This window comes from Ranitomeya imitator, chromosome 10 (genome assembly GCF_032444005.1).
Source record: "Ranitomeya imitator isolate aRanImi1 chromosome 10, aRanImi1.pri, whole genome shotgun sequence".
In the NCBI taxonomy this organism is placed as follows: Eukaryota; Metazoa; Chordata; class Amphibia; order Anura; family Dendrobatidae; genus Ranitomeya; species Ranitomeya imitator.
The window spans coordinates 139,507,934-139,526,380 of NC_091291.1; the positions used below are offsets into that span (position 1 = coordinate 139,507,934).

At 48.9% G+C, this 18,447-nt stretch overlaps 1 protein-coding gene across 4 annotated transcripts in view; it reads left to right on the top strand.

Moving 5' to 3' along the window:
* Positions 1-18,447, top strand: part of CLSTN1 (calsyntenin 1) — a 79,564-nt gene that overhangs the window by 56,695 nt on the left and 4,422 nt on the right. For 2 of the 4 annotated variants that reach the window (XM_069741776.1, XM_069741775.1), the window contains 13 exons: positions 553-702; positions 854-1,039; positions 1,689-1,937; positions 4,344-4,465; positions 6,579-6,741; positions 7,833-7,883; positions 8,679-8,836; positions 12,021-12,151; positions 12,404-12,630; positions 12,830-13,000; positions 13,689-13,834; positions 13,915-14,047; positions 17,474-17,658. In XM_069741776.1, the coding sequence (XP_069597877.1) occupies positions 553-702; positions 854-1,039; positions 1,689-1,937; positions 4,344-4,465; positions 6,579-6,741; positions 7,833-7,883; positions 8,679-8,836; positions 12,021-12,151; positions 12,404-12,630; positions 12,830-13,000; positions 13,689-13,834; positions 13,915-14,047; positions 17,474-17,658 (2,072 nt within the window). The remainder of the gene's footprint in view (positions 1-552; positions 703-853; positions 1,040-1,688; positions 1,938-4,343; positions 4,466-6,578; positions 6,742-7,832; positions 7,884-8,678; positions 8,837-12,020; positions 12,152-12,403; positions 12,631-12,829; positions 13,001-13,688; positions 13,835-13,914; positions 14,048-17,473; positions 17,659-18,447) is intronic. The other 2 variants (XM_069741777.1, XM_069741778.1) reach the window with 1 other exon arrangement.

Consider the following 18,447-nt stretch of genomic DNA (forward strand, 5'->3'; position numbering starts at 1 on the left):
TCTCGGCAGCACATCGTCCTGTGTAAACAGTACGTGCTGCTGAGAACAATGTAATTGTGTGTGCACAGAACAGTGGTTTCAATGATCATTCTGTGCACACGGAGCAGCGGTCGGCCTGTGCATACAGGTAAATGATCGCTTTCACGTAGACTATCGGCGGTCATTTAATGGCCACGTGTCAGGCAGTCAGTGTAAGCGCATCCTTCGGAACCGTGTGTGGAATCCACCGGCCATTATCTTCTGGGATAGGGTCCGCGGACACCCACATATTGTCACAACTCCCGTACAATGTGCCAGTCGGAAACCTTGATGCAGATTTTTTTGTTTAGAGAGTTTGTATTGAATTTGTCAGAAAAGTTTGATAATCTGACAAACAAAACAGATTAGCGAGTAACCAAAAAACAAGGAGCACGGCGACAAATGTAATGCGGGGATATAAAAAGATGCCTGAAACGAGGTGACTCCAAAACTAATCAACTCGTCATCAGGCAAAAGCCTTCAGTCTACTGAGAAGTATAAGACTTTTATTCTCCCTTGGTCTGATGTCCTCAGGTTACATCAAGAACACAGAGAAGCTGAATTATGGAAAAGAACGTCAGTATAAACTCACGGTCACCGCCTACGACTGCGGGAAGAAGCGGGCGAGCGAGGACATCCTGGTCAAGATCAACATTAAACCAACATGTAAAGCAAGTTTGCAAGGTGGGTGATTTCCTGGAAGGCATGGCTTGTACTTGTGGTTCTTCTTATCTTTGCACAGTCTGAGAAATGGGAACATTGCTGCACCGACATACTGCAAAATTGGAGGACATGAGGGTCAGTACTGTTAGCAGATTCTGTGGTTCTGTTGCAGGTTGGAGTAAGAGGATAGAGTACGAGCCCGGCACTGGGTCCCTGGCGCTGTTCCCTGGGATGCACCTGGAGACATGCGACGAGCCCATCACATCCATTCAGGCCACAGTGCAACTGGAAACCAGTCACATCGGCAAGGGGTGCGACCGAGATACCTATTCGGAGAAGTCTATTCACAGGCTATGCGGTAAGAGCCAGAAGCCATTGTGTTACGATTTTAGGGTCAGATTATGAAATTCCGGAGTGGGGGGACCGAGACCTCACACTTGTAGGGCGTCTACAAACAGGGTTCAGATGGCTGTAGTGACGATCGTCCCAGTCCCATCTGCAGACTGAGCATGTGGCTGGGTCATCGCAGATAGTGCAGGAGCTGCCATTACATGCGCTATTCTGATCCAGCAGATGCCCCGGATGAGATGTGATTGTGGCGTTATCAACCCTCCCCCCAGTATTCCCATTAGTTCAGGGCATCGGTCGATTTTTAGTGAAGAGTAACTTGCATATTTTTTGTTTTTTTAGTTTAGGTCCCCATGAAAATTATCGCATTTAACCCATTATCTACCAATGTCCTTTTTTTGGGACGCCTAATCTTTTGCTTCTAGCAACTAAGATTTTATAATTTTTATAATTAGGTCCAATTTTTTGTGCTGTGTGTGTTAAATGAATGTTTTCAAAATAGGAAATCATGTCATTGTCATTTTTAATTGAATATTGGGACGCCCTTTTCTGAAAAATCCGTAAAATGAACATTTCTAATTTGGCAAGTAATGGGTCAATACAGTTTAGATGTGACAATAAATTAATTGCCATTTACTAATTATTTTTTTTTATTCTAGGCGCTTCATCCAGCACCGCCGAGCTGCTGCCTTCTCCCAGTAACGCTGCCAACTGGACTGTGGGGCTGTCCACCGACAACGGCCATGACAGTGACCAGATGTTTGAGTTCAATGGTACACAAGCCATCAAGGTTCCGGATGGGATTGTTACTGCCGACCTGAAGGAGCCATTTGTCATATCCGTGTGGATGAAGCACGGACCAGGAGGACGCGACAAGGAGACGATCCTGTGTAATTCTGACAAGACAGGTACTGGATCCCCCCGTCTACGATGTCTGGAATCAGGGACGTCGCTCTGCATTAGGTGCAGATCTCAGGAACATATGCAAAAAATCTCTATATACATATATCAAAAGAATCTATATTTGCAGTCTCTGCCATTTGTAGAGATCTGAGACTTGTAGTTCCACAACCACTGATAATCTAGAGCTCGGTGTGTCTCCGGCCAGGTGGGAAGCTTAGGCAGACGTACAGGATAGTGCCGGCACCCTGGCTGCTTGTGGTAGCCTCATATTGTAGTGATGTATTTGCAGATCTATCCCGGCTCCGGCTTATTGATGTGCCATATAGCAGGGATTGATTTCTGTTTCCATGACGAGTTGCGAGCATCAGAGACCCGGATACTGCAATGCAGCAATTATCTTGGTGACATTATATCTGCCAGCAAGCCGCTTTATTGGCGTGTTCTTATGTTTGCGAAACGGCCCCCGAGTTTCACCATGTACATAGACCTAGTTCATGACAAAATGCTGCTTCTTTCACTAATAATTGCTGTGATTCCTGCATCACTGATTTTTGTACAGCGTGCTGTATTGCTGGTTTGTCTTGTGCACCGTGTGGCAGCGCACATGGTCCGTGGGCGGATAGAAAGCTGCTCGCGCTCATTATCTGCAGTGCCGGGGAGAGGAGCAGAAGGCTGGCTATCCACCTGAGCTGCTGCACAGAGGAGGCATTGATCTGACGGCACATTAGTGGAGGAGCACAGAGCCCTGTTGTCTGTGGGAAGCCAAATGTGACCCCATGCGATCCCTGCCCTCCATTAGACTTAAACATTTATTTTTTTTTTACTAAAAATAAGTAAACCGAGCTCTGCTTGTGTCTCTCTGGGATATCGGATGCATGAGACTCAATCCTAGGAAAGTAGTTTTTTTTGTTTTGCCAAGGACTCAGAATAAATTCCTTCTGTCTCCTGGAAGGTGATTGACAGGCGGCTAACGAGGCAAATAACTTTTATCAAGGAGTCGACAATATATTTTTTTTTTCTCCCAACGACTTAATAATTCCATAGTAATACCAATCTGATCCTGAATTCTCCAATGTGTCATATTGCACGGCTGCATTCATCGATTTGCAGGTAGATATTTAGTGCACAATGAGTGGCCGTAAAACTGCTGCAAAATGGGGTTTATTGATAAAGGGGAAATTAGTGTTTCCTATGTCAGGTTATTTAGGGCCTTTTCACGTGGGCTCATGATGAGTATTCACTGGAGCGCTCCTTCCCGATCATCGCCCCTGTAAATGTACCCCGAGATGAGCCACAAACAAGTCGTCATATGCCAGCAGATTGCATCTTTCATGTAGGTAGAAAAGTCACTAATTGTCAGCAGCACATCCCATCGTGTCGGCGGCACATCCCATCGTGTCGGTGGCACATTCCATCGTGTCGGCGGCACATCCCATCGTGTCGGCGGCACATTCCATCGTGTCGGCGGCACATCCCATCGTGTCGGCGGCACATCCCATCGTGTCGGCGGCACATCCCATCGTGTCGGCGGCACATCCCATCGTGTCGGCGGCACATCCCATCGTGTCGGCGGCACATCCCATCGTGTCGGCGGCACATCCCATCGTGTGGGCGGCACATCCCATCGTGTCGGCAGCACATCCCATCGTGTAACGCAGGCTGTGTGGGGGCCGGCAATCGTAGTAACGATCCTTCATGGCCATACACTGTACATATATACGATGCTTGCCATGTTCTGATCGACATTCGGTATTGCTCGCTTCTCGCTTGTACTGTTTAGGCTACTTTCACACTGGCGTTTTTTTTAATACGTCGCAATGTGTCGTTTAGGGGAAAAGCATTTTTGCCCCATAGAGTAACATTACCGACGCATTGCGACGTATTGACACACATCGCAACCGTCATGCGACGGTTGCGCTGTGTTGTGGCGGACCACCGGGAGCAAAAAACGTTAAATGTAACGTTTTTTGCTGCCGACGGACCGCTTTTTCCAACCGCGCATGATCGGCCGGAACTCCGCCCCCACCTCCTCGCACCTCACAATGGGGCAGCGGATGCGCCAGAGAAATGCATCCGCTGCACCCGTTGTGCGGCGCATCAAACGCTAGCGTCGGAATCTCGGCCCGACGCAATGCGACGGGCCGATTCCGACGCTAGTGTGAAAGTAGCCTAATCCATAGAATTAGAAACTGACTAATCACCATTTTGGATGTTGGATGAGGGGAGAATTTTTTTTAAATTTCATTTATAAGATTCCTTCATGGTTATTTTATTAAAAAATACCTGTGAATGATCCCATCCTGACAGTGACGCTCTCGCCTGATGTGCAGTATGGTCTTACAGGATTTGGGACCGGTCACGGACTCGCTGTTCTCTGATCTTTTGCCATTTGTCTTCTGCTTCCTGCCTAGATATGAATCGACACCATTACTCTCTCTACGTTCACAACTGTAAGCTGGGATTCCTGTTCCGACAAGAACCCACCGAGGAGAAATCGTACAAACCCGCAGAGTTTCACTGGAAGTTAAACCAGGTACGGGGCTTTTGTTATGTCTTGTTCTGCGCAGATCCTCCAGATGGGAGCGAGGTGGGTGCTGCCACGTGTGCGAGGTGGGTAACGTGCGGCCCGAGGGCATTCAATAGTCTAGACGCACATGAAGCTATGTATTATTAGATCGCTCCAAGACCAATCCCTGGAGATGATGTTAATAGCTAAAATGACTTCTATTAGCTGACGGGGATCTGCCGGACAGCCGGAAACGTCTAATTTGTGAAGGAAGAAAAGCAGGAACTACGCCGTCATCCGATCGCTGCGTGAATTCTGTCTTTCTAGTTTTCTTCTCTAAATTTGTCATTTTCTGAAATTTAAGACAGAAGAAGGAAAACTAACTACAAATCCGATTTCTTTCCAGACTTAGCGTGGCGGATCTTTCCTCAGCTGTCGCTGCTTCTGGAGCAGATTGCGGTGGGCAGCGCGGGTCGCTTGTTACTGCGCAGCAAACATGATTTCCGATAAACACTTGTAGCCTCGTTGTGACATTGCAGAGCGCAGCTCCGAGGGGAAATGCCAGGAATTTAGTGTCAGCTCAAGAGGCTCTTTGTCAATATTTAGAGGGGCTGCGGACCCCTGCAGAGCTGCTCAATCACCGCTGACACCTGTGCAAACCCTCCCACAGCCGGGTACAATTAGGAGATTACATTCACTGGTAAACTAAAGCAGTACCTAACCAAAAAGGCCAGATTCTCATGTTACCTAAGGATAAAGGAAATTCTCAGCTCCAATTAGTGGGTGACGACATAAAAGAACAATGCGCATGCTTGCTGGGGGACACAGCTATAGGAGGTGACGTCTTCCCCCGACTGTACAGAATGGCAGCAGTACATTGCGTCTCTCTGCCTGCTTCTGATATTTTCACCACTGAACCCTACGATCGATGCTGGTGGTTACACTATCCGCCCCGGGGGGGCTGCAGTCAGAAGGCTGTGTGACCTTGTCCCTCTCCTTAGTAGGATCAGCTTGTAGCGTTCTAGACTTCATGTCTTCAGTGTAACCAGATGCCGGGCCGTTCTGCCCTCCTGGTGCCCGCTGTACCTGTCCCAATGGCGCCAATATCCGCAGCGGGGCCTGGAGGTCACTCTAGTTTTTGGTTCTCTGAAGACATTCTCACACTGCTCTGGTTTTCCTGCGTTGAAGATTGACGTCTGACCGATCATATTTTTCTCAACATTTGGCTTTGATAACTGCGGCCAATGGGCCTTTTCACGGCAGCCGTTTAGGGTCCCAATTCTAAAGCATCACAAAACCCGTGGTGAAGTAGGAAAAGTCCTGCATAAGTGACCTGTGCAGCGCTAGAGCCGGTGCTCGGCTGATTATCCCCAGGCTCCGGCTGTAATGGTAGAAGACCGCAAAACCCATTTTGATTGCCTCTATTAAGAGTGATTAAAGGATTCCCTTACCCCCCAGTCCTCCCCCCAATCCCCTGACCAGGTTTAGGTGACCTTGTGTAGATAGCCTTGTGGGTCGAGGCTTTTTATTTTTTATACTCTAAGTTTATATGTTGGTGACCCAGGCCATAGCGATGGTAAATAATAATAATAAAAAAAGAATACAAGTTAGTTATGGCTGATGAAATTAAAGAGACATAAAAGTGTGAAGTTGGTAGTTAAAGCGCTCGTCCGGTGTCAGAAGGAAGGTCTGCAGCCACTGTGCTGAATTGTGACAGTGTGTAGTGTGCATGCTGTCAGGATTCCCCGTTATTCCCGGTGCGTGAGCGCTCACGTGACGACATGTATGTGATTTACACACTTGCGGTCTCCTGCCAACTATTTTTTGTATTGACAGCGGCCTGGAGAGACTATTCGGCAGTGACCACATAGTTGCGCGCTGTCACATTTCGGCAGACTAACTGCAGATTTTTCTCTGTAAGCCTTTCACATAGCCTCGGTGACAGTACTGAGGATAGCCAGACTTCCCCTGACGTACGGAAACGTTGTGTTTGCCTCCCATCTTCTCATCTCCTGTAAATGTCGCCTCGTCGTCAGCGCTTCATGCGGGAGTTTTGTGGTTTGTGTCATTTCCTTGTTTCTCGTAGAGGACCTGGAATTCATAAGAAATGAATGGCGCTCTCATGTTTTTGTGTTCCCAGGCCTGTGACAAGGAATGGCATCACTATGTCCTGACCGTTGACTTACCCGCCGTCACGCTCTACGTCGATGGTGTTTCATACGATCCTTTCACCGTGACGGAGGATTACCCGCTACATCCCACTAAACTGGACACTCAGCTGGTGGTCGGCGCCTGCTGGCAAGGTAACGGTCCAGTCTGTAATCTGTAGGCCCCTCATAGACGGATCAGTGACCTCGCCGAAGCCCCTTCTATGTAGAGGACATCGCTGATGTATCACCAGGCGGCCTTGTGCATTGCACTTTTTTTTTTTTTCATTGTGCTCTTCTATTGATCTCTGTGTTGGTGACTGAAAGATTGAGGAATGTTTTATATAGTCGAGCGGTGACTACAGCTGCTGTGAAACTACAACTTCCAGCATGCCCTGGCATCCTGCTGGAGAGGGACTGCCTGGAGACCACTGACCTTATACAGGGTGTTAGGGTCAGTCCTACGTAACATTCACCGCACGCTCGGTTGTGATTGTATTCTTTCTCTGTGAGTGGCGAAATGATCGTTTGCGTTCAGCTGCTGCACTCCTGTCCGGACCTCGTCCTGCCCTCGCTGCCTGGCATGTGCGCCCGAGCCTCGCAGCTGTATGAGCAGGACATTGTCAGGATGGGTTTTCAGCATCTGAAAAGTCAACTACGTTCCCATTCAATGACCGCAAGCAGAGAAAATGTTGAGGAACTGAAAGACAAAGTACATAAGAAAGTTGCAGAAGTTTTCTTCATACAGTGATAAAAATCAGGAGTCACTTAAAGGGGAAGAGAAGACGCATAGACTAATATTAGGATCAGCCAATATTTTGTGGGGGTCCGATATTCAGCACCTTCACTGATAAGTGGATTGAAGTGATGCGATGAGCCGCTGTGCCCCTGTAATCTGCTGACTGGGGGGCGCAGAGTCGGATCTGGTACGGATGGCGGACAGACCCCTTCAGTGCGTTGCTGGACACGTGGATGCCAGTAGTTGCTGCGCTATTCATGGCATCATTACCATGCACATCAGGCCATGTTGTGTCTGTCGCGGCTTCTGCCTGTGTGTATTCTGCCGGATTGTGTTGCAGAGGTCGCCATATATCGAGACCTGGGCACGGGCCGCAGCCAGCGCTCCCTCAGCCGCGCCACGTCCTCTCTTATCACAGTGCATTTATTGTCATAACCTGATGTCGGTGTTACAATGTCCCTAACCCTGTGGTCACTTCCCCTGTTTGTCCCCTTTTACTTCTCTGCAGAGTTTTCAGAAAGTGGAAATGTCAGTGAGCCAATGCCAGAGAGCGATGCAGGTGGCTGCAGATCATCCCCGTCCTCCTCCACCGCACACACATTTCACCTCATTCACACCCCGCATGGAAAGCACAGCTCATTTCTCGCTTTATTTTCGGGGTTTGCTTCTGTCCCGCTTCTGTTTTCAGGCTATTTTTTTTTTAATCTTCCCCTTCACGTAACTCAGGAGCAATTCTAACATGGTCCATTCTGTCTGTGTAATGCAGGAGGGAGAAATGAGAGGATCGCTAGTCTGCAGAGGCATAAGTCAGTCCCACATAGATGAAATATGCCCGATAGGGGCACAGTGAGGAGCATAGTACAAAGGCAAAGCAACCAGTGGGCATCCGGGCTGCCTGGGACTTGTGGTACCAGGGAACAACATTCCGTTAGGTGTAATTGTAGCCACACTTGAGATGCATCATTAGGTCGTGCGCATATAAGGCGAAATCCAATACGAGCATTGCAGATACTCGGAGGCCGAGGTGTCCTCGGGGAGCAGCCAGAAGTCATGGTGCCCTCGTCTTCGCAGTGCGCCCGCAGCATCGGGCTCTCCTGATCACACTTTTACTACAGGAGAATAGCTCTTGACTCCCTCAGTTTAGGCTTGTACCATGCTTTTTCTATCTCCACTTCCACCCGTCACCTCCAGGGCTCATCTGCATGTCCTCCCCCACTCGTGGTCCCTGGATGCAGCCAGGTGGGCACCACGACTGGACGGTACTAACCTGCATGTGGCGCTGTAACATCTTTTGAAGGAGAACGGCAAACCCATATATCAGAAATACTGACTGCTGTCTGCTTCTTATGTCAAGGTGGGGAGCAGCACATGGCCCAGTTCTTCCGTGGAAACCTCGCAGGGTTGATGATTCGTTCTGGAAAGCTAGAGAGCAAGAAGGTCATTGATTGCTTGTATACCTGCAAGGAGGGACTGGAGTCCCCACCCGCTGACGGAGGTGATAAAGGGATTACGGTGAGTCCACATGGGCGAAGACTAAAAGTGATAACATTCAAATTCTGTACCAATAATTATAAAACTACCTCACCCCATCCAAATAATACAACAATATCCAGACCAGAGCTGCACTCACTATTCTGCTGGTGCAGTCACTGTGTACATACATTACATTACTGATCCTGAGTTACATCCTGTATTATACCCCAGAGCTGCACTCACTATTCTGCTGGTGCAGTCACTGTGTACATACATTACATTACTGATCCTGAGTTACAACCTGTATTATACCCCAGAGCTGCACTCACTATTCTGCTGGTGCAGTCACTGTGTACATACATTACATTACTGATCCTGAGTTACAACCTGTATTATACCCCAGAGCTGCACTCACTATTCTGCTGGCCCAGTCACTGTGCACATACATTACATTACTGATCCTGAGTTACAACCTGTATTATACCCCAGAGCTGCACTCACTATTCTGCTGGTGCAGTCACTGTGTACATACATTACATTACTGATCCTGAGTTACATCCTGTATTATACTCCAGAGCTGTACTCACTATTCTGCTGGTGTAGTCACTGTGTACATACATTACATTACTGATCCTGAGTTACATCCTGTATTATACTCCAGAGCTGCACTCACTATTCTGCTGGTGCAGTCACTGTGTACATACATTACTGATCCTGAGTTACATCTTGTATTATACCCCAGAGCTGCACTCACTATTCTGCTGGTGCAGTCACGGTGTACATACATTACGTTACTGATCCTGAGTTACATCCTGTATTATACCCCAGAGCTGCACTCACTGTTCTGCTGGTGCAGTCACTGTGTACATACATTACATTACTGATCCTAAGTTACATCCTGTATTATACTCCAGAGCTGCACTCACTATTCTGCTGGTGCAGTCACGGTGTACATACATTACGTTACTGATCCTGAGTTATATCCTGTATTATACTCCAGAGCTGCACTCACTATTCTGCTGGTGCAGTCACTGTGTACATACATTACATTACTGATCCTTAGTTACATCCTGTATTATACTCCAGAGCTGCACTCACTATTCTGCTGGTGCAGTCACGGTGTACATACATTACGTTACTGATCCTGAGTTACATCCTGTATTATACCCCAGAGCTGCACTCACTGTTCTGCTGGTGTAGTCACTGTGTACATACATTACATTACTGGTCCTGAGTTACATCCTGTATTATACTCCAGAGCTGCACTCACTATTCTGCTGGTGCAGTCACGGTGTACATACATTACATTACTGATCCTGAGTTACCTCCTGTATTATGCTCCAGAGCTGCACTCACTGTTCTGCTGGTGCAGTCACTGTGTACATACATTACATTACTGGTCCTGAGTTACATCCTGTATTATACTCCAGAGCTGCACTCACTATTCTGCTGGTGCAGTCACGGTGTACATACATTACATTACTGATCCTGAGTTACATCCTGTATTATACTCCAGAGCTGCACTCACTATTCTGCTGGTGCAGTCACTGTGTACATACATTACATTACTGATCCTGAGTTACATCCTGTATTATACTCCAGAGCTGCACTCACTATTCTGCTGGTGCAGTCACTGTGTACATACATTACATTACTGATCCTGAGTTACATCCTGTATTATACCCCAGAGCTGCACTCACTATTCTGCTGGTGCAGTCACTGTGTACATACATTACATTACTGATCCTTAGTTACATCATGTATTATACTCCAGAGCTGCACTCACTATGCTGGTGCAGTCACGGTGTACATACATTACATTACTGGTCCTGAGTTACATCCTGTATTATACTCCAGAGCTGCACTCACTATTCTGCTGGTGCAGTCACGGTGTACATACATTACATTACTGATCCTGAGTTACCTCCTGTATTATGCTCCAGAGCTGCACTCACTGTTCTGCTGGTGCAGTCACTGTGTACATACATTACATTACTGGTCCTGAGTTACATCCTGTATTATACTCCAGAGCTGCACTCACTATTCTGCTGGTGCAGTCACGGTGTACATACATTACATTACTGATCCTGAGTTACATCCTGTATTATACTCCAGAGCTGCACTCACTATTCTGCTGGTGCAGTCACGGTGTACATACATTACGTTACTGATCCTGAGTTACATCCTGTATTATACCCCAGAGCTGCACTCACTGTTCTGCTGGTGTAGTCACTGTGTACATACATTACATTACTGATCCTGAGTTACATCCTGTATTATACTCCAGAGCTGCACTCACTATTCTGCTGGTGCAGTCACGGTGTACATACATTACATTACTGGTCCTGAGTTACATCCTGTATTATACTCCAGAGCTGCACTCACTATTCTGCTGGTGCAGTCACTGTGTACATACATTACATTACTGGTCCTGAGTTACATCCTGTATTATACTCCAGAGCTGCACTCACTATTCTGCTGGTGCAGTCACGGTGTACATACATTACATTACTGATCCTGAGTTACCTCCTGTATTATGCTCCAGAGCTGCACTCACTGTTCTGCTGGTGCAGTCACTGTGTACATACATTACATTACTGATCCTGAGTTACATCCTGTATTGTACTCCAGAGCTGCACTCACTGTTCTGCTGGTGCAGTCACTGTGTACATACATTACATTACTGATCCTGAGTTACATCCTGTATTATACCCCAGAGCTGCACTCACTATTCTGCTGGTGCAGTCACTGTGTACATACATTACATTACTGATCCTGAGTTACATCATGTATTATACTCCAGAGCTGCACTCACTATTCTGCTGGTGCAGTCACTGTGTACATACATTACATTACTGATCCTGAGTTACATCCTGTATTGTACTCCAGAGCTGCACTCACTGTTCTGCTGGTGCAGTCACTGTGTACATACATTACATTACTGATCCTAAGTTACATCCTGTATTATACTCCAGAGCTGCACTCACTATTCTGCTGGTGCAGTCACGGTGTACATACATTACGTTACTGATCCTGAGTTACATCCTATATTATACTCCAGAGCTGCACTCACTATTCTGCTGGTGCAGTCACGGTGTACATACATTACGTTACTGATCCTGAGTTACATCCTGTATTATACTCCAGAGCTGCACTCACTATTCTGCTGGTGCAGTCACTGTGTACATCACCACGTTGTAATCTTCTGCATTGACTTTTGCAGGTCTCCACTTTAACGGTGGAAGGAGATGACATTGATCGCTTTGACCAAGCAATGCAGCGCATCTCCTACCTGAATACCCGCCAGTTCCCCACCCCCGGTATCAGACGTCTTAAGATCATAACTACAGTGAAGTACGTGGTCCTGCAGCCGCTGGGGTTACACTGCCACATGCAGATGTTGGGGTGCGGGGTCGCATAGCTGTAGATGCCACAGTATTTTTTCCTTGTTTCCCATTATGCGGCTTCCTGCTTCGTTCTTCGTTAGGACGTGCAATGACCCCGGATTTCGTATGTTCTGTCATTAGATTTGTGGGGTCGGGCCCCGGGACCTGTGGGATGTGTAGATTAATGGCGCCCGCTCTCACCACCGCTTTTGTGCTGTAGATGCTTTAATGAGGAGACCTGTATCAGCATTCCGGACGTGGACGGCTACGTCATGGTGCTGCAGCCCGAGGAGCCAAAAATCAGCGTCAGCGGCATCGACCACTTCGCCCGCTCTGCCTCCGAGTTTGAGGGCACAGAAGGGGTGACCCTGTTCCCTGAGCTGCGGATCATCAGCACCATCACACGCGAGGTGGAGGCTGAGGGGGAAGGAGACGAGGACCCCACAGGTTTGTGACTACGATACGTGGTACGTGGGGACGGTCCTGTGGGCTCAGATTCAGATCATGGACCGGGGGGCGGAGAGAACTCCAGATCAGTCGTCCATGAGCGCGGTGCTAAATCTGAACATCCTTCGCACCCAATGGTTTCCTGAAGCTTTGCCTTTAGTTGTTACCAACGTCCTATTTGTCATTTACTCCCCAACAGTCCAGGAATCTCTTGTGTCAGAGGAAATCATGCACAACTTGGACACGTGCGAGATCAGCGTGGTGGGGGAGGCCCTGAACCCCGAGCAGGAAAGTCTCCAGCTGGACCTGACCCACCTGCAGCAGAAGGGCCTGGAGATGAGCTCCTCCAACCAAGGCATCGTTATCACAGGTCGGCCCGTCCTTCGCGCTGCTGAGCTCGTCTCTGAGCTGCCGATCGTTACCTGGGAGGTTAATTGTCCAGGGCGCTTTCTAGGCCATGTTCTCACATAGCGTAAACGCTGCAGTTTTTAACATTTTTGTGCATAAAATCTGCACTGAACGGACCAAGCAAAGTATGTAATGTCCGGGAAAATCCTTCGTGTAGTATTTTTTATAGCTTCATAGAGATATAAAATATATATATATATCACATATTTTCTCTGTAGGATTCTAAAGGGATCTATAATAGTAATTTAATTGCATTTTACAGTGCACACTCTGTTTCTGTACTGAAAAACAAAAAATGATGCATAAAAATAGAAAAGGTATAAAGGAAAAAAGCATAGCAAAAATCGGAGAAAGAACACTATTGCATATTTTTGTGCGGACATCTGCAGGAATAATGCAGCGAGAAAAAAAACTCAGTGTTTCCACTCGTGAGATCATGGCTGTAAGGTCTGGTGGTTTCCGGCAGAGGAGCGCGGCCGGTATCTGGGGGAATGGACGCCGCTCTGCTCCCGGGGGTCACTCATGGCTGGGAAATGTGCCATGTTATGTAATGATGTCCTGCGCCCACAGTCACTGCCAGAGAGCAAAAATCCTAAGAGGCAGGAAATCCCAGTACGGCTCAGGAGGAACATCAATCTGGTGTATTGCAGGTGTCGATACAATGGCGAATTACGAGGAGGTTCTGCATCTGATCCGCTACAGGAACTGGAATACAGTCTCCGTGTTCGACCGAAAGTTCAAGGTGATCTGTTCGGAGCTGAACGGCCGCTACAACAGCAACGAATTCCAGGTGGAGGTGAGGACGACGGAAGCGGTGACTGCTGCAGTGCTGGGCGGCTTCAGAAGCCGAGGCTGACAATGTCTCTCCCGTTATAGGTGAATGTAATCCACACTGCGAGCCCCCCCGAGGCCCCAAATCACATAATATCTGAGGCTCTGTTTGTCCCGTCCCGGCATCAGTCCCCTGATCTGTTGGGACACAATCCAGCCAGCACACACTCCGCCTCAGGTACGTAGTATCAGGGTATCCGTCATATACTGGATGACTACGGCCGTAACACCAGCTGACAAGTGCCATACCGCGGCCTCTGGTAGAGAAGTGGTGAAATCACAGCCTTATACTGCCCCCTAGTGATACATTGTGCACAGCAGTACAGTGAGCAGAAATGATGGCGCCCTCTGCTGATCACTGTACATAGAGGTGTAACGACAGCGCCCTCTGCTGATCACTGATTCACTGTACACGGAGGTGTAACAACGGCGCCCTCTGCTGATCGCTGGTACACTGTGCAGAGGTGTAACGACGGCGCCCTCTGCTGATCGCTGATATACTGTACACGGAGGTGTAACGACGACGCCCTCTGCTGATCGCTGATACACTGTACACGGAGGTGTAACGACGGCGCCCTCTGCTGATCACTGATACACTGTACACGGAGGTGTAACGACGGCGCCCTCTGCTGATCGCTGATACACTGTACACGGAGGTGTAACGACGGCGCCCTCTGCTGATCACTGATACACTGTACACGGAGGTGTAACGACGACGCCCTCTGCTGATCGCTGATACACTGTACACGGAGGTGTAACGACGACGCCCTCTGCTGATCGCTGATACACTGTACACGGAGGTGTAACGACGGCGCCCTCTGCTGATCACTGATTCACTGTACACGGAGGTGTAACGACGACGCCCTCTGCTGATCGCTGATACACTGTACACGGAGGTGTAACGACGGCGCCCTCTGCTGATCACTGATTCACTGTACACGGAGGTGTAACGACGGCGTCCTCTGCTGATCGCTGATACACTGTACACGGAGGTGTAACGACGGCGTCCTCTGCTGATCGCTGATACACTGTACACGGAGGTGTAACGACGGCGTCCTCTGCTGATCACTGATACACTGTACACGGAGGTGTAACAACGGCGCCCTCTGCTGATCGCTGATACACTGTACACGGAGGTGTAACGACGGCGCCCTCTGCTGATCACTGATTCACTGTACACGGAGGTGTAACGACGGCGTCCTCTGCTGATCGCTGATACACTGTACACGGAGGTGTAACGACGGCGTCCTCTGCTGATCACTGATACACTGTACACGGAGGTGTAACAACGGCGCCCTCTGCTGATCGCTGATACGCTGTACACGGAGGTGTAACGACGGCGTCCTCTGCTGATCACTGATACACTGTACACGGAGGTGTAACAACGGCGCCCTCTGCTGATCGCTGATACACTGTACACGGAGGTGTAACGACGGCGTCCTCTGCTGATCACTGATACACTGTACACGGAGGTGTAACAACGGCGCCCTCTGCTGATCGCTGATACACTGTGCAGAGGTGTAACGACGGCGCCCTCTGCTGATCGCTGATATACTGTACACGGAGGTGTAACGACGGCGTCCTCTGCTGATCACTGATACACTGTACACGGAGGTGTAACGACGGCGCCCTCTGCTGATCGCTGATACACTGTACACGGAGGTGTAACGACGGCGCCCTCTGCTGATCACTGATACGCTGTACACGGAGGTGTAACGACGGCGCCCTCTGCTGATCACTGATTCACTGTACACGGAGGGGTAGACGGCGTCCTCTGCTGATCACTGATACACTGTACACGGAGGTGTAACGACGGTGCCCTCTGCTGATCGCTGGTACACTGTGCAGAGGTGTAACGACGGCGCCCTCTGCTGATCGCTGGTACACTGTGCAGAGGTGTAACGACGGCGCCCTCTGCTGATCGCTGATATACTGTACACGGAGGTGTAACGACGGCGCCCTCTGCTGATCACCGATACACGGAGGTGTAACGACGGCGCCCTCTGCTGATCACTGATACACTGTACACGGAGGTGTAACAACGGCGCCCTCTGCTGATCACTGATACACTGTACACAGAGGTGTAACGACGGCGCCCTCTGCTGATCGCTGATATACTGTACACGGAGGTGTAACGACGGCGCCCTCTGCTGATCACTGATACACTGTACACGGAGGTGTAACAACGGCGCCCTCTGCTGATCGCTGGTACACTGTACACGGAGGTGTAACGACGGCGTCCTCTGCTGATCGCTGATATACTGTACACGGAGGTGTAACGACGGCGCCCTCTGCTGATCGCTGGTACACTGTACACGGAGGTGTAACGACGGCGCCCTCTGCTGATCGCTGGTACACTGTACACGGAGGTGTAACGACGGCGTCCTCTGCTGATCGCTGATATACTGTACACGGAGGTGTAACGACGGCGCCCTCTGCTGATCACTGATACACTGTACACGGAGGTGTAACGACGGCGCCCTCTGCTGATCACTGATTCACTGTACACGGAGGTGTAACAACGGCGTCCTCTGCTGATCACTGATACACTGTACACGGAGGTGTAACGACGGCGCCCTCTGCTGATCGCTGGTACACTGTACACGGAGGTGTAACGACGGCGTCCTCTGCTGATCGCTGGTACACTGTACACGGAGGTGTAACGACGGCGCCCTCTGCTGATCGCTGATATACTGTACACGGAGGTGTAACGACGGCGTCCTCTGCTGATCACTGATTCACTGTACACGGAGGTGTAACGACGGCGTCCTCTGCTGATCACTGATTCACTGTACACGGAGGTGTGACGACGGCGCCCTCTGCTGATCGCTGATACGCTGTACACGGAGGTGTAACGACGGCGCCCTCTGCTGATCACCGATACGCTGTACACGGAGGTGTAACGACGGCGCCCTCTGCTGATCACCGATACGCTGTACACGGAGGTGTAACGACGGCGCCCTCTGCTGATCACCGATACACTGTACACGGAGGTGTAACGACGGCGCCCTCTGCTGATCACCGATACACTGTACACGGAGGTGTAACGACGGCGCCCTCTGCTGATCACCGATACGCTGTACACAGAGGTGTAACGACGGCGCCCTCTGCTGATCACAGATACGCTGTACACAGAGGTGTAACGACGGCGCCCTCTGCTGATCGCTGATACGCTGTACACGGAGGTGTAACGACGGCGCCCTCTGCTGATCGCTGATACGCTGTACACGGAGGTGTAACGACGGCGCCCTCTGCTGATCACTGATACGCTGTACACGGAGGTGTAACGACGGCGCCCTCTGCTGATCACTGATACGCTGTACACGGAGGTGTAACGACGGCGCCCTCTGCTGATCACTGATACACTGTACACAGAGGTGTAACGACGGCGCCCTCTGCTGATCACTGATACACTGTACACGGAGGTGTAACGACGGCGCCCTCTGCTGATCACAGATACACTGTACACACAGGTGTAACGACGGCGCCCTCTGCTGATACGCTGTACACGGAGGTGTAACGACGGCGCCCTCTGCTGATCACTGATACACTGTACACAGAGGTGTAATAATAGTGTTAATGTGATGTGTTTCTTCCTCCTCAGTGGTTCCCAGCGCGGCCACCATCGTTATAGTCGTCTGTGTCAGTTTCTTGGTCTTCATGATCATTCTGGGAGTGTTTCGCATTCGTGCTGCTCATCAGCGCACCATACGTGACCAAGAGGGGGGTAAAGAAAACGAAATGGACTGGGATGACTCTGCTCTTACCATCACGGTGAACCCCATGGAGGTAAGTACTGATGCTACATGTGGGGTGCTCTCTTCCTATATAGTGAGTATGTGTATATACTATATACCACTGCAAAAGTGTTACACAGGTGTGGAAAAAATGCTGCAAAGTAAGCGGTCAAATGTGTGTACATAGATGTGTCATTTTGTGTTATATTTATGCTTCGTTTTGCATGTGAATACAGAGGTATCTATCTGTACATGTGTATGATTGGGTGAACATCTGTGTATACCCACATATGCATATCCAGATATAGAAATATACACGTGCATGTGACGTATACACATGAATAGACATCTGTATGTGTGTATATATATATATATATATATATATACACACTCACGTTTCTTCCAAAACTTTGTGCAAGTATCTAGAAGACTTGATGCTGCTTTGAAGGTAAAGAGCGATCACCTTACTCTGGTGGAATTTACATTTCACTTTTGTATTTTGTCAATTGATAAAAAATAATTTTTGAAAGATTCTTTCTATGCAGCCTGATAACTTCCCATAGTGAAATCCCTTTGCTTTGTTCTCAGCTGTTTACAGACAATATGTTGCACTGTACAATGTAACTAAAATATGACTGCTGTGCAGTAATGTAGCAAGAGGATAAATGTGATTGGCCAATTCTGAACACAAACCCATCCCCAATAAGAAAAGGCAACCGAATTATTTTTATATCCCCCCCTCAAAATCCTTTGTTTCTTAATGGATTTGTACAGATTATTGGTGACATTAAGATGGAATAAGTGCTTTTTGGTAGGATTTTTTTTAACATGACAAAAACCT